The sequence below is a fragment of the Chiroxiphia lanceolata genome, chromosome 26 (assembly GCF_009829145.1).
Source record: "Chiroxiphia lanceolata isolate bChiLan1 chromosome 26, bChiLan1.pri, whole genome shotgun sequence".
NCBI classification, from domain to species: domain Eukaryota; kingdom Metazoa; phylum Chordata; class Aves; order Passeriformes; family Pipridae; genus Chiroxiphia; species Chiroxiphia lanceolata.
Genome location: NC_045662.1, coordinates 1,567,907 through 1,583,093, shown reverse-complemented (window position 1 = coordinate 1,583,093; position 15,187 = coordinate 1,567,907). Strand labels below are relative to the sequence as shown.

Here is a 15,187-nt window from a genome sequence, read left to right as displayed (position 1 = left end):
GCTCCCTGCTTCCCAACGTGGTTCCTCTAGCACATCCCAGCCTGTGATCCCAGAAGATCCTGGATGGGTGCTTCAGGATACCCATCAGTTCGGGGTGGTTTCCTCCCCCTGAGCCACCTCGAGGCAGGGGGTGTCACAAAGCCTGTCACCCAACCCCAGGTGACATCCTGATCCCAATCTCTGCGTCCATGAGGACTGCACGGGCTGTGCTGTGTCCTGGTGGGAGGGGAGAGGGGAGATGTTCCCAGCCCAGATGGTCCCAGTCTTCATTAGTCCCTTCAGATCTCAATGCAGCACATTGCCTGTAATTAATTTGCTTTGTTAAGAAAGCACCCTGCTGTCACTAATTAAGCATCTCTAATTACATGGGCTGATGGCTTTGTGCCTGAACGCGGGGCTCCCTCGGGGCTGGAGGGTGAGGGGGGTGCAGAGCCTCTTGTACCCAGGGGGGATAAATCAGTGCCTGGTGTGGGTGCTGGTGTAGTGTGAGGGGGTACTGGGGGTTGGGGATGGGAAGCAGAGTGGGATGTTCCTGGTGTGACGCTTGGGAATGTCCTGTGCAGGGTTAAAAGTTGGACTCAATGATCCTTGTGGATCATATTCCAACTCAGAATATTTTGTGAGTGCAGGGAGAGTTGGATCTGCCCTGCAGCTCACTCATGGTGGGGGAGCCTGAAAAAGGGAGATCATAGAGTTTCCCAGGGTTCAGTGTCCCCTCTGCTCACCAGGAAGCTGGAGGAAGTGGAGAGAGATGTGTTTTGGGTGGTGGAAGATGTTCCCTGCCTCTGCTACCTCCCCAACCCCACTTTGGGGTGACAGCCCTGCTTCTGACACTGTCCCCAAGAGAAGAGTTCCTGGCAGGAGACCTCAGGGCTGGTGGTCCTCTGGAGCTCAGAGGATGCAGAAGAGCAGCTGCACCTTAAATCCCCTCCTGGTGCCCCCACTGGGCACGAGGATTGCCCTGCCCCTCCTCTGGGGTGGAAGGGAGACTTTATCCTCCCTGAGCTCTGGGACAGGCAGATCTTCCCCAGCCTGGCTCCTGCTGAATCTGGAGGAGAAGCCCCCAAATGTGGAGCAGGAGGGTCACGTTGGGTTGCAGCATGAAAGCCCAACTCCTCCAGCTGGGAACCCTCTGAGAGGTGGCAGGACTGGCTGGCCAGAGCAGAAGGGGAGGGAGACATGCAAAAGCAAAGCTGAGTTTGGTGGGAGACCAGGCTGGTGCATAGAGGTTTCCACATAGACACAAAAAGGGAAGAAGGAGGAGAGGAGCCACCTGGAATGGGGTGGACAGGAAGGGTGGGCTCGAGATACAACCCAATCTTAGCTTTAATATGAGAATAATGAGAGGAACGGGAGGGTGAAGCAATGGGGATTGCAACACCCATGGTGGACGTAACCCCTGAGCCCTCCCTGGATCACTGGTCAAACTGGGACACTCTCCAGTTGCAACCTGGGCTAGTGGAAGGTGTCCCTGTCCATGGAAAGGGGGTGGAATGAGATGACTTTTAAAGTCCCTTCTGACCCAACCGGTGCTGTGGTTCCGTGATTTTATGATTCTGTGGTTTGGGCCATGGACCCCCCAGGCTGGGAGGTGCTGCTGGTGGCTGAGACCAGGCCACAGTTATCTGAGCAGTGACAAGCACTTGATTTCTGAAAGCAAGACTGGAGTTTCCACAGGGCAGCCCAGAGCTGGCCTGGATCCTGTGTGCCCAGTGCGAGGGCAAGAGAGCAGAAGGAGAGGCTAATTACAGCCCTGTGGTGCTAATTGTACCTGTGAGCACACCCAGTGCAATGCAGCCCCTGGCTGCCAACTGGGGCGAGGGCTGGCATCTCCTCTGGACAAGGGCTGGCATCTCCTCCATCTCCTCCCTGGGGTGGGAGCAGGGGGTAGCAGAGCTCAGCCCTCCGAGGCATTGCCGGGACATTGGTGGCAGATGGGAGGGAAAGGGCACAGGGGCTCCTCTTCCCAAACTGGGGGAAGAAGAGAGGTGGGAAGCACTGATACCACGTGCCTGATGTTGTCCCAGTTGGGGAGGTATCTTCCAATAATCTGATACTCTGCAGGGTGAGGTTTGGGGATCAGCCACGGTGCCAGCAGGTAACTGTGACAGGCCTTGCTGGGGTGATGGGCATGGACCAGGACCAGCTCTTGCTGTCCCTACCAGCTGAGACCCCCTTTCCCAGGGTTGGACAGGAGAGATTCCCAGGTCATGGACACTTTTGTGGGTGACAGATCTGATCACATCAATTTGGAGTCACTGCAATGGCTTTTGATAGCCCGGGAGGGCACTTACCCAGGGTGACACCGGGGGTGACTCAGGGTCCCGGCGCTGACTCACTCCTCTCTCCACCCTCGGTGGGGTGCCCTGCATCCCATGGGAGCTGGTCCATCCCCAGGCCTGTGCACAGGGTGAGATACACACAGTACCTTCCCCTGGACCAGCCCCAAACACCCACACACCGAGACACCTGAGTCACCTGCCACGCTCCTCGGCGTCCCCGGCGCCACTCGCCCTCCTCCCGGGGACGAGGGCTGAGCTCCCCAGCACCCTCTGGCCAGGGGCAGCACCATGGAGGTGGTCCTGCTCCATGGGCTGCTGCTCCTGCCCTTGGCAGGGCTGCTGCTGTACAGGTACAACACCACCTTCCACTACTTCTGCAAGGTGGCCTTTTTCCACTGCTGGCTCGTGGCCATGGCCACCATCCTGTCCCCCTTCGCGGCTCTTCGGGGACGCTCCGTGGAGAACATGAAGTGAGTACGGCCTTGGGAGTGTGGAGATGGTGTGGAGATGGCTGGGCTTGGCTGAGGTGGAGGAGCTCCTGTGGTTTTGTGGACACACTCTCTCCTGCCCTGGCCATACCCAGAGCTGTGTCACAGCTGGTGGCTGGGCCCTGGGGCCGTAGCGAGGGCTGTGGTCGTGTCCATGTGGCAGTGAAGGTGTCTCTGCACCTTGTGGGGTGGTGGAGAGGTGCTGGCCATGCCCAGGGAGGGTTACACCATGATGGAGGTGGCCAGCTGGGTCGGGACTTGAGGTCCCTGGGGCAAGAAGGAGAGTAAATCGGATCATTTTTGATGGCAACATTGAGGTCATCAGTTGGGTGAGTGACGGGGGTTTGGCAAAGACTGGAGGTACCATCATTAGCAGGGTGCAAACACACATCCAGTGCTGTCTCCCTGGCACTGCAGCCAGGTCTTGCCCTGTGGGAGCCTCAGGGATGATGCTTTGGCAAAGGCTGGTGAGGCCCTGGCACAGGTTGCCCAGAGAAGCTGTGGCTGCCCCTGGACCCCTGGAAGTGTCCAGGGCCAGGTTGGACGGGGCTTGAAGCAACCTGGGCTGGAGGAAGGTGTCCCTGCCCATGGCAGGGGGTGGCACTGGCTGGTTTTTAAGGCTCCTTCCATCCCAAACCATTCCATGGTTCCATGGTTTTGGGGTGTCTTGGTGCCATCAGCTGCCAGGAGTGACACAGCCGTGCCCCGATGAGTTGTGTCCTCATGCTGTCACTGTGCTCAGGGGTGGTGGCAGCCGAGATAATGTCGCTGTGCAACACGAGAGGAAGATCTGGTTGCTTTTAAGGGTGTTGCAATCCCGTTGCTGGATTCCTGGGCATGATAACATACCAGCAGAGATATAATTATGTCAGAGTGAAAAATACCCGAGCTTGAGGTATTCGCTGAGCTCGAGCCATCACGGATCTGTGCTGATGGATTGTGGCCCTCGGCAGGAGTGTGGTCAAAGGTCTGATGTTATCAGTGTGTTGTGCAGCCTCTCTGCTTGGTCCTTTCTGTGCAGGAATGCTGTGCACACATCATCATCATCATCAGGCCAGGCTTCGCGAAGGAAGATTTGGGAAGGGCTCTACCCACGTTTGTTACAAACACTCTGGTGGCTAAAGAGGCCAATATGAGATAGACATGTCCAGTTACAAAAGGCACAGCAGAAGGACTCCTTAGATGATAAATTCTGCAAGGCACGATTCTTTCTGCATTGTCCTTTCTCCTCAAGGGTGATCCTGCTGCGTTCTCAAAGGCATCAGCAGCGTTATAGATGGTGTGTCTCCAGACCTCCTGGTTGGAGGCCAGAGTAGACCAGTTATGTTGATCAATATGGCCAAGGAATGTGCAGGAATGCTGTGCACACACGCACACACACACAAACCCCCCATCCAGGGCTGCTCCAGCCCTGCTGCCAATGCTTCCGGCTCAGGGCGAATACCCAGTGACGCGGGGGTGACTCACTCTGCCTTATCTTGTCCCACCAACTCCAAACTCCACCAGAGCAGCACACCCAGCTCCCTCTCCTCCAAATCCCAAAGCCTCCGGCTGGGAGCGCATTCCTGTCATTAGTCCTGGCTTTGGGGCACTGCTTCTGTGCAGACACAGGGATCTCTGAGCCTGCAGGGCTGGGTGGTCTTCTGATTCCACGGACCCTCTAAGCATCATGCCTCCTTCTCCCTCTGTGTCTGCCTCTACTCTCTCCTCCCTGACTTCTCCCTGCTGCCTGGTGCTGAGCCCTTTCCCTGTTCCCTGTGGGCTCCCTGGGAGCAGTCACTGCCAGGTATGTGCAGTGACTCTTTGTGCTGTGGATTGGACAGTGCCCAGCTTTTTACCTCCATTGTGGTGCTGTAATCCCTGTTGCTCCCTCCTCCCTCCATTCCACTCATTATTTTCATACTGAGCATCACCTTTCACTGTCATCCCAATCTTATCCTTCCTGTCCAGCCCTCTCTGGATGTGACATCACTGTGTGATGCCACACAAATGAAACCTCCACCTCTTCCCGACACTGCAGGTCCAGTGAAGCTATTTGTGATTTCCTCTAAGGAATGTATCTGGTCTGGTTTTCCCTTCCCTACCCTCTCCTACTCCACCTGCATCACAAATCTTGGTCCCTGCAGTGCTGCCCTGGAGTCATCCACATCTCTGTGTACCTGTCTATCTCAAAACTGTCCCTCTGCACGTCCCTCTCCAGTCCATCTACATCTCAGCACCTCTTGGTTGTGGTCCAGCTCCTCTGGCTTTGGGTATGTGCAGTGCTGGGCTCTGGGCTTCCAGCCCACACACAGATCCAGCTGGGCACCCGGGGGAGCCTCCAGGTGAAGCTCACCTGGCCAGAGGCAGCTGTCCTCACTGGGATGTGATCATTCCATCCCATCTCCCTCTTCTCTCTCTCCCCTTCCTTCCCCATCTTCCCCTCTCCCTCCCTCCCTCTGCCTCCCTCTCCTTCCTCTCCTCCTCTTTTTGCTTTCCCATCATCTCTGGACACCACAAAGCCTGTTTTTCCTCTCCCACCAGCTTGTGCTGGTCCCTGTCCTTCCTCAGCAACTGCAGGGCAGACTCTGCTACTGAGACCCCGAGGCCTCACCTTGGGGTTGGGTAGAGGGTTAGTTATGAGTTATACAGGCTATAAATTTTGCTGGGAAAAGCAAAGCATCCCCGAGACTGAACACAGATCCACCAGAGCAGCAGACCAAGGCCAGGCTGGCCCCTCCTGCTCCCTGGGGGCTGTGCAGATCTGCTCCCCACACGGGTTCTCTCCGCAGGCTCCTGCGCGCCGCGATCCTGCCCCTCAAACGCTTCTGTGGCATCAAAATGCAGGTGAGGGGCACAGAGCACCTGAACATCAAGGAGCCCTATGTGATAGTTTGCAACCACCAAGCTTCCCTTGACCTCGTGGGTACGTGCAAGGGAGGGGGGGTGCCCATCACTGCATGGGCAGCCTTTGGGGTGCTGCGGGGGGGGGTCCAGGCTCGCTTTGGGGGGTCCCAGTGGGGTCACAAATCCCAGGATTTGTGCAGGGAAGTGTGGTGGGCTTAGCCCAGAAGAGCTGGTGGGACAGGGGTGTGCTGCAGAGAGAGGGCTGGGACAACAGGAGATGATGCCAGGTCACCACAGCCACGGGGCTGGGTGGTTCTGGAAGCCATTGGGCACGACTTAAAGTCCTTTAAATCAAGTTTTAAAAAAATCCAACCTGCTGCTATATTAGGGTGTAAGTGACTAAATAATCTATCTGTGCACTGATCTAATTTGTCCCCTCTGGAGGGTTCCTCTCTGCAGTAATCACCCCTCAGGGATGGGGTGGCTGCACTGAAAAATATGTTCCTGGTATTCAGCTGCTTTGTCCAAACCTGGGAGTTAAAACTTCCAAGCAGTGAATAATTTTCCAAGCTGATTTTTCTGCCTCAGATAATCCGGGGTTGGGAAGGTATTTTGACAGCTCTGCCATCCCTCCTCCAGGCATGGCAGAGGTCATTCCTGAGCGCTGTGTGCCCATTGCCAAGAAGGAGCTGCTGTACATGGGCACTGTGGGCTGGGCCTGTTGGCTCAGTGGTATCATCTTCATCGACCGCCACAGACGAGACGCTGCCATCGATGTCATCTCCCAGACAGCCCGGACCATGTGGCGTGAAAACGTGAGGGGGGCTGGCAGGAGAAGGGGTAATGGGGGGGGAAACACCCGTGGAGTTAAAGGGGGTGAGTGGAGGACTGATGTAGAAGGTGCCAGGTGCCCTGGCTGTGGTCCAGTCTCACCCGTCTCCCTGTCCTGTGCAGCTCCGAGTGTGGGTTTTCCCCGAAGGCACCAGGAACCAGAACAAATCCATGCTGCCCTTCAAGCGTGGGGCTTTCCACCTGGCTGTGCAGGCTCAGGTGAGGGAATATCCTTATGTTCAGTCAAGGGTTGGACTCGATGGTCTTTTCCAACCTGAATGATTCCATGATCCACCCCTTCCGCTCGCCCTGGATAGAGCGGGGTGGGGGTGCACCCTGGGACAGTGGGATGGAGGGCTTTTTGGTCCCCTGGGACAGGCACTGTGCTGTGCAGGACCCAGGGTGGGACAGGGATCTGCTGAGGCCTGGGGCACCGCAGGAGCTGGAGTCCCCCCTGGGGAGGGGGTCTGTATGAAAGGCACCCCTGACCCTCCGTGTCCTATAGGTTCCCATCTTCCCCGTTGTAATCTCCCCGTACTGGGACTTCTTCAGCTCCAAGGAGAAGAAGTTCACCTCTGGTAAGTGATGGACAAGAATTCCTGTGCCAGAAGGCAGGGCTGGCAGGGGCGAGGAGGCACGTGGGGGTCTCTTTGTGGGACACTGAGGTGTGGGGAGGCAGCTGATGGTGAAGGTGGTTCCTGGTGATTCCTTTAACAGCATTCCTGGCCTTTCCCTTCTCTCCCAGGCACGTGCACCATCCGAATCCTGCCCAAGGTGGAAACGCGGGGCCTGAGCCCCAAGGATGTCCCCGAGCTGACCGAGGCTGTGCGCGGGGCCATGGCCGATGCCCTGGCTGAGATGTCTGGGAACCCCCATGGGGACCAGGGCGGGGGCACGGGCAGCCCCCAGTGCCAGGAGGACCCAACTGGGACCACTTATTAGGCAGAGGGAGCGAGTCCCTCGGGGACACAAGGGAGGTGGCACAGCCAGAGGCTGGGCCATGCTGTCCCCTTGTCCCCTGAGGATGTGTCCACCAGCCCTGCCACCGCCCCGGCAGGACGGTGCCCTGGTGCGAGGGGAGCAGAGCAGTGCAGGACAGGGACCAGGCAGCTCCCCAAAAACAGAGCGAGGTGCCCCCCGAAACCCCTCATTATGGCTGTGCATCCCCTGTGTCCCCCCGACCTGGAGCTGTGTCTGTCCCCTGGGATGGCTCCTGCCTGCACACTGGGCAGGGGGGGAAGCTCCAGGCAGGGCTGGCGGTTCACAGCACCCTTTTCCACCCCTGACTTCCCCCAAGGGTGTGCTGGGTTCTTCTTCCAGAGGCTCCTAAAATGCTGTTGGGATACAGCCAGCTCTGGGGAGGAGTCCAGAGTGCAGCATGTGGCCTGGGGGGACACGAGGTCCAGGGGATGTTGCCACGTGGGAAGAGCATCCTCGACACTGAGTTGTGAGCCAAGGCTGCAAGATTAAACAGGCTGTAGCTGGTGCTGGGTGTGCTCGTGTCCTACCTGTGTCTGAGGAGCTGGGGGGAGCATGGGGAGGGGGAATCCTTCTCCTTAGGACCGTGTTGGGGGCCTGCATCCGTGCACATGGAGCATCCCTATGGACACCACACCGTATCCCCGGGGTGTGGTGCTGAATGGCGTGAGGAGCACAGGGCAGGGGGAGAGTGACACTGATCTGACCCTGAGGTAGAGCTCTCCCTGCCTTAGTAAGTGCACAGGAAAAGCATCTATTAAAACCCCAAATACCCAGAGGATCCTGGATTGTGCCCACCTGGAGCAGGAGGCTTCCAGATGTCTCCCCATGGCTTCCAGACCGTGGCATAGCCAGACCCATCCACCAGCTGCCAACTTCCCTGGCTGGTTCCTCGCAGTCAGGCAGGGATTGGTACATCTTTTGGCTCCTTCCCAGCTGAGCAGCTCCTGTCCCAGCCACCCAGGGTTGCAGCAGGGCAGGGACAACTGCAGAGGGGGGGGCTGTCCCCTGTGCTGGAAGCATGGTGGGCAAGGCTTCACCTCCCATCTTCAGCTAAAACCTGCAAGCCACGGGCAAGCGAGGGCACAGCACTGTGGATTGGCACCATTCCTGCTCTCGGGAGCAGCTGGCTCATTATGGAGGAAATCCTGCAAATCTGTGGCAATCGTCTGCCCAGACAGATACCAAAACATCAGCAGCAGGAAAGAGGCTTCCCACGAGCAACAACTCACCAGACTAGGAGCTGTCACACGGAGATGGTCAAGGGCAGTGTGCACATGAAGCATCCCATGCCCTACAAAATCCCTTTAATCCCTTCCTTCCTGCCAGGGTTCCCAGCGTGCAGCTCAGTCTGTTGGGTCTGAACTGATTTGGTGGTCCCACCACATGCCCACCACCTTGCTTGGGGTTTGGCTGCCCAGAACTTTGAGCCCAGCAAAGGTTGGGTTTAGGGGTTATGCATTAATAGGAACACAGAATGGTTTGGGTTGTAAGGGACCTTAAAGCCCATCCGGTCCCACCCCTTGCCACAGGCAGGGACACCTTCCACTAGCCCAGGTTGCTCCAAGCCCTGTCCAACCTGGCCCTGGCCACTTCCAGGGATCCAGGGGCAGCCACAGCTTCTCTGGGAAAAGCATTGTCCAAGCTGAACAGCCAGGTCCCAGGCAGAGACCTTACTGGCTTTTCCACTGTCAGGGAAAGGTGAAAGCTTGGGGAGAGAAAGAAACTTCAGCACAGGGACTCTGGGAGCACCTTGCTTCCCCTGGCCCTCCAGACATGGGGTCTGCAGTGACCCTGCCCTGCTGCTTGGTCGTCCAGCCCTGGCACAGCTGCCAAGGGCAGTGGTGGAGTCCCCATCCCTGGAGGGATTTGGAAGCTGTGTGGATGTGGCACTTGGGTTAGTGGTGGCCTCGGCAGTGCTGGGGGAGCCACGAGCTCCTGGTCACACTGAACCACCCCTGGGATGCCTGTCAGGGCACTGACCCACAGCTGCATCCTGAGGGTGGGGAGGGGGCAGGATGGACCTGGGACCATGCTCCCAACTCCTGCCCTTGGGGGTGGCAGGTCCAGCCTCCTCTGGACACCAACACTGTGTGGGGCTGCTCCAAAGGGCAGGGGTTGGGCACAGGGCTGTATCCAGCCATACCTGAGCAGGGCAGGCCTGGGAACAGCAGCCGTGGTCATCTGAGATCCCACGGAAAGAGGTCAGCCCCCTCCATGGCTTCCTGTGGGGTGATGGCACGTTTTGTCCAGAGAAGCTGTGGCTGCCCCATCCTTGGAAGTGTCCAAGGCCAGGTTGGACAAGGCTTGGAGCAACCTGGTCTCATGGAAGGTGTCCCTGCCCAAGGCAGGGGGTGGAATAAGATGAGCTTTAAGGTCCCTTCCAACCCAAACCATTCCATGATTCCCACAGCACTGCCTCTACACACATCTCCAAAAGGAAGGGAACTGCAAAGCAGGGAGGAAACCCTGCAGAGCAGGAGATGTGCTCTGAATACCACGTGGCTGTTGTGGAGCTGCCTCAGCTTTCTGGAATTCCCACCAGGACAGAAGGAGGGAGCTCAGCCCCTGCCCTGGATGGTGTCCACTCCCAAGAGTGGGGCAAAGAGGAATGAGAGCAGCCACAGTCAGCACCACAACACAACACTGTCCTGTTCCTCTACCCAGATTTGATGAAACTGGAGGAAATGGGGCAAAAATGCAGCCTCAGATGTGTGATCAGCCCAAACAGCTACTGTTTGGTTAAATTTGAAACACCTGTAAACTTGCCCTTTCTGAGGAATCATCACAAACTCATATAATACAATGTCATCATGATGTGCTGCCTATTTTCATCCCATTTGTTCCCACTCCACCCTGGCACCATTTCCCAGCACAGCAGTGTTCAGGTGAGTCCTGCCCCTGGGGTTTGAACCTCTGCAGGTTGTAGGAACCTTTCCTAATATTGCAAAAATCCAGCAGAGCCTTGAACCCAGAAGGCTGTGGGTAAACATGACCTGAGCTGTATCTGCAGGTGCCTGTGGATCCCTCTACCAGTCCTTGTTTGCTCACTGGATGGGAAGCAAAGATCCCATTTCAGAGCCTGCAGAGGGGCAGACGTGGGTCCAGAGCGATCCAAGGCCTGCAGGAGGAGGCTGTGGCCATCCTAGACAACCACTTCCAGCTGGAGACATGAGGTCTCCAGCCCTACCCATCCTCTCCCTCATCCTGCACCTCATGGCTGGGGCATCTGCAGCCCCCTCTGTGTCTGTCTGTCTGTGCCTGCTGGCATGGCTTTAGCCTTGGCTCCTCGGGAATTCCTGGTGGGAGCTACTCCCTTGTTGGGGATTGTTGGCCAGGGTGGGAATGGGGTTGTCCCTGCCCATGAGCATCAAGGACGTGGCACTGGGGGCTGCTGGGCTGGTGGCCCTGGGGTGGTTGTTGCAGGTGCCCTTTGCTTTGAGCCGGGAAGCCAAGGGGAGCCCAGAGGCAGCGTGGGGAGGCTGGGGGAGGTGGTGCTGCACCCCAGCACAGGTTCCTGAGTGTCCAGGGGCTCTTTGAGGTCTCCATGGGGTCTGCTGGGCTCTGTCTCACCCCCACACCCCTCTTGTCAGCACTTCTCCTTGCCAGGAGGTTTGTGGTCACAACCCCAGCTGTGATGTATCACCCCTGCCCAGCCATGCTCTGGGTCCAGGTGACCACTGAGCTGCTGGGAGTGCACAGAACCCACCCCATTCCCTGCTGAAAAGGGAGGTCCAGCAGCCTCAGATGCACCTGAATTTCACCTTCCCTGTGAGTGTCACCCCAAAACAGCCCTGAGCAGGGAGGGGATGTCCTGGGGATATCCTGGGCTCCTTGGTGCCTCCAGGCAGAGCAGTTTCCACCAGCTGCCCTGAGCTGGGGCTGTGACCCCACACAGGGCTGGGAGCAGATGTGACTTCCCCATCTTTTGGCAGAGTCTCATCCCTCATGCAGACAGAACTACTCCAGGCTCAGCCCAGTTACCCAGAGTCTAAAATAATCCCCTGGTAGCAGACTTGCAGACCAGAGCAGGGTGTTGGGGGGACATTTCTTCCCAGCCCCTGGCTCAGGGAAGGTGTCCCTGTGGGTGAGGAGTGCTTGGGGTCACCCAGAGTGAGCAGAGCACCCTGGCCATGGCTCATCCTCACCTGCAGCCTGATGTTTCCCCCTGTAGGCTCCAGCTCCCATCAGTGGGAAGGAAGAAAATCTAGACCTGAACATCTCAATCCAAGGAGATTCCCTGAACATGTCTGAGAAGAAGGAGGTGAAGCTGAAAATGCTGGGCCCTGGGATCTTCATACAGACAGACAAACCTGTCCTCAAGCCTGGCCAGCAAGGTGATGGGGGCAGGATGCACCACCCTCCTCTGGGCTGAAGGTCCTGTTGGGAGAGGGCTGCAGGAGGCCCAGCCTTGCTCCTAAACTGCGTGGGAATAGGAGGGCTCATCCTGGGATGCACTGGAATGCCCAGCACTGACAGAGGGCAATTCCAGGCCACCTTGGCAGTGCTGCTTGAGGGGCACTGCAGGGCTCAGGGGGGATTTCCATCCTCCCTGAGGATGAACTCACTCCTCCATCTCTATTTCCCTTTTCCAGTGAAGTTTCGAGTTGTCTCTTTGGATAAAGACTCGATTCCCATCAATCAGCAGGTGAGAGGAGGGTTGGGGTGGGAGGAGGTGACAGGGCTCTTCTGCACTGCCCTCCTACAGTCCCAGCCAGCTGTGGGAGAGGTGTGGGAGGCAGCCAGTGCCTTTCCCCTCGGGAATCCTGCCCCAGCCTGCTCTGCCCCGGTAGCTGCACTCCCTGGGGGCAGGGATGCCCTGTGCTGTTCAGGCTGCAGCAGGATAAGGAAAGAGAAAGCAGGATTGCACGTGTGACACGGGAACGGACCCACGCAAGCTTTGAGATAGGCATGTAGGGATGGGAGTGGGAAGCAGGGAATGTGCTATTGATATCCATCAGATCAGGCACCAGTGTTACAGGTGGGCTCTGTTTCTGGCACCTCTGAGCAATCACTGGGGTCTCTGGAAGTGGAGGAGGTTAAGAAATTAAGATGATGCTGGACTCTTGCTCAGGCACTAGGAGATGTCTCCTTTCATGCCATGCTGGCAGTGCCCTCAGCTCATCCCAGACAGAAGTGCCCATAGGCTCAAAAGCCATCCCAAGGCATATTGAAGGGTGGGAACTTCACAGCATCCCACAAATAACCCTCCCTCTACTCCATGCATGGCTCCATTGATGTCCCTACCCTGGGGAGACCCCAAGGAAAGCTCTGGATTTCTCCTCTAACCATCCTCTCTTTGCCTTGCAGCTGCCTCCGATGTTCCCGGAGGTCAGTGCGGGAGACAGAGGGAGGCTCCTGGGAGGTGCGGGCTGGGAGGGCAGCGTGGCTGGGAGAGCAGACACACAGCAGAGCCACGGGCTGTTTGACTGTGGAGCGCTGGACTCCCGGGATGCTGACCCCGCGTATCCCTGCGACTGCTCCTCCGGCGATCCAACAGCACCCTCTGCCAACCGGGATTAGAATTGCGCCAAAGGACGGGAAACATTGATCTGTTGCCTTTTTGAGGGGGACTTCTGGGTACAGGATTATTGTTTAGGTGCTTTTGTGTTCTTTTGTTGTTCTGCCAATACACATATATCTTTTAATAAAGGGCTGTTATTTTTCCTTTTTCCATACTTCCTCGACTGCAGCCTCTTAACTTCGGATTTACAACTGCTGAGAGAGAGGAGTCTGGTCTGCCTCATAACTCATCCTCCTTAGCAAAACGCTTCAGTCTCATTAAGCTGAGACAGAGGGTCAGGGCTTTTTTCCCCTGGGTGGCACAGCAGTCGTTCACTTTTTGGAGACCTGCTCAGAAATTGGCCATTTGACTGCCAAAATTCCATATGGACGAAGATTCCTCCCAGACAAGAGGTGCCACCACAGAAAGCTTTTGCTGCCCATGGAGTGCCCAGGCTGCCCAACCAACTGCACCCGAAACCCAAAGGTTCCAGGCTTTCTTTCCTGGGGAGAAGGGCTGTTGTTCACTTTTTCAGCCCAGCGCTCAAACTGCCAATCTGAGTGCCAAAATACCATATGGACACAGATTCCTCCCAGACAAAAGGTGCCAGGACAGAAAGCTCTTGCTGCCCGTGGAGTGCCAAGAGTGGTGCACAAATGGCACTTGAGAGATGGAGGGTCAGAACTTTCTTTTCTGGTTGGCACGGTAGTTGTTTGCTTTTCGGAAGCCTGTGCAGAAACTGGCCATCTGACTCCCAAAATTCCATACAGACGAAGATTCCTCCCAGACAAAAGGCGCCACCACAGAAAGCTCTTGCTGCCCATGGAGTGCCGAGAGTGGTGCACAAACAGCACTGGAGAGATGGAGGGTCAGGGCTTTCTTTCCTGGGTGGCGCAGTAGTCGTTTGCTTGCAGGAGTGCTGGGCAGAATTTGGCCTTTTGACTCCCGAAATTCCATATGGATGAAGATTCCTCCCAGACAAAAGGTGCCCACACAGAAAGCTCTTGCTGGCCATGTAGGGCCAAGAGTGGTGCACCAACTACACTTGGGAGACGGAGGGTAAGGTCTTTTTTCCCTGGTGGAATGGCAGTCATTCGCTTTTCAGAGGCCTGCGCAGAAATTTGCCGTTAGACTCCCAAAATTCATTACGGATGAAGATTCCTCCCAGGAAAAAGGTGCCTGCACAGAAAGCTCTTGCTGCCCATGGAGTGCCCAGACTGGCTCACCAACTGCACATGAGAGACAGAGGGTAAAGTCTTTCTTTCCTGGGTGGCACAGCAGTCATTTGCTATTCGGAGGCCTTCGCAGAAATTGGCCGTCTGACTCCCGAAAGAAGCCCTGACCCTCCCTCTCTCAAGTGCAGTCTCGGCACTCCATGGGCAGCAAGAGCTTTCTGTGTGGGCACCTTTTGTCTGGGAGGAATCTTCGTCCATATGGAATTCTGGGAGTCGGGCAGCCAATCCGTCTCTCAAGGGCTTTCTTTCCTGGGGGGAAGTGCAGTCGTTTGCTTTTCAGAGCCCTGCACAGAAATTGGCCGTTTGACTCCCAAAATTCCATATGGACACAGATTCCTCCCAGACAAAAGGTGCCAGCACAGAAAGCTCTTGCTGCCCATGGAGTGCCGAGAGTGGCCCAACAACCGCACATGAGAGACGGAGGGTCAGGGCTTTCTTTCCTGGCCAGGGGAGGAGCTCGGGATCGGGGCTGCCCACGGCGAGTTCTCTGTGCCCCCGTGTGCCGCCAGCCCTGCCCTAAAGGCACACCTGTGCCAGCCCTGCCCGAGTCCTGCAGCACTCAGTGGTTTGTGTTCCCGGGGTGGCTCCAGGCTCGGTCTGTTCCTGCACTGAGCCAGAGCTCCTTCATGGAACCTCTGCCTCTCACTTGCTGGGACAAAATGTTGTGCTCATCCTGCTGCCCCACCTCAGCAGCCCTGCAGAAACGTCCCCAGGAAATCCCCTCTGGAAGGAAAAACCTCCCAGGAAAGGGAGGTTGTGGCTGCCCCATCCCTGGAAGTGTCCAAGGCCAGGTTGGATGAGGCCTTGAGTGACCTGGTCTAGTGGGAGATGTTGCTGCCCATGGCAGGGGGTGGGACTGGGTGGGCTTTAAGGTCCATCCCAATCCCTTCATAATCTCTGATTCTCATGCTGTCTCTCTCTCAAACAGTGCTGGGGACCTTGTGGCTGAGGGCTGGGGCCTCTGCACCACAGGGTGGCTGTGAGAGCTTTTGCTGGGCAGAAACCTCCTTGAATTTCCTCCTCATTAGCCTAAGAAAGTTCTGT

The 15,187-nt window shown here is 56.9% G+C and overlaps 1 protein-coding gene across 1 annotated transcript; it reads left to right on the top strand.

Moving 5' to 3' along the window:
* Positions 1 to 2,326: 2,326 nt before the first annotated feature.
* LOC116798836 (1-acyl-sn-glycerol-3-phosphate acyltransferase alpha-like) lies at positions 2,327 to 7,913 on the top strand. Its single transcript, XM_032711493.1, has 6 exons — positions 2,327 to 2,752; positions 5,542 to 5,675; positions 6,236 to 6,411; positions 6,551 to 6,646; positions 6,933 to 7,005; positions 7,173 to 7,913. Exons 1-6 carry the CDS (start codon positions 2,571 to 2,573, stop codon positions 7,367 to 7,369), a joined length of 858 nt encoding a protein of 285 aa, XP_032567384.1. The 5' UTR covers positions 2,327 to 2,570; the 3' UTR covers positions 7,370 to 7,913.
* The last annotated feature ends 7,274 nt before the right edge of the window (positions 7,914 to 15,187 follow it).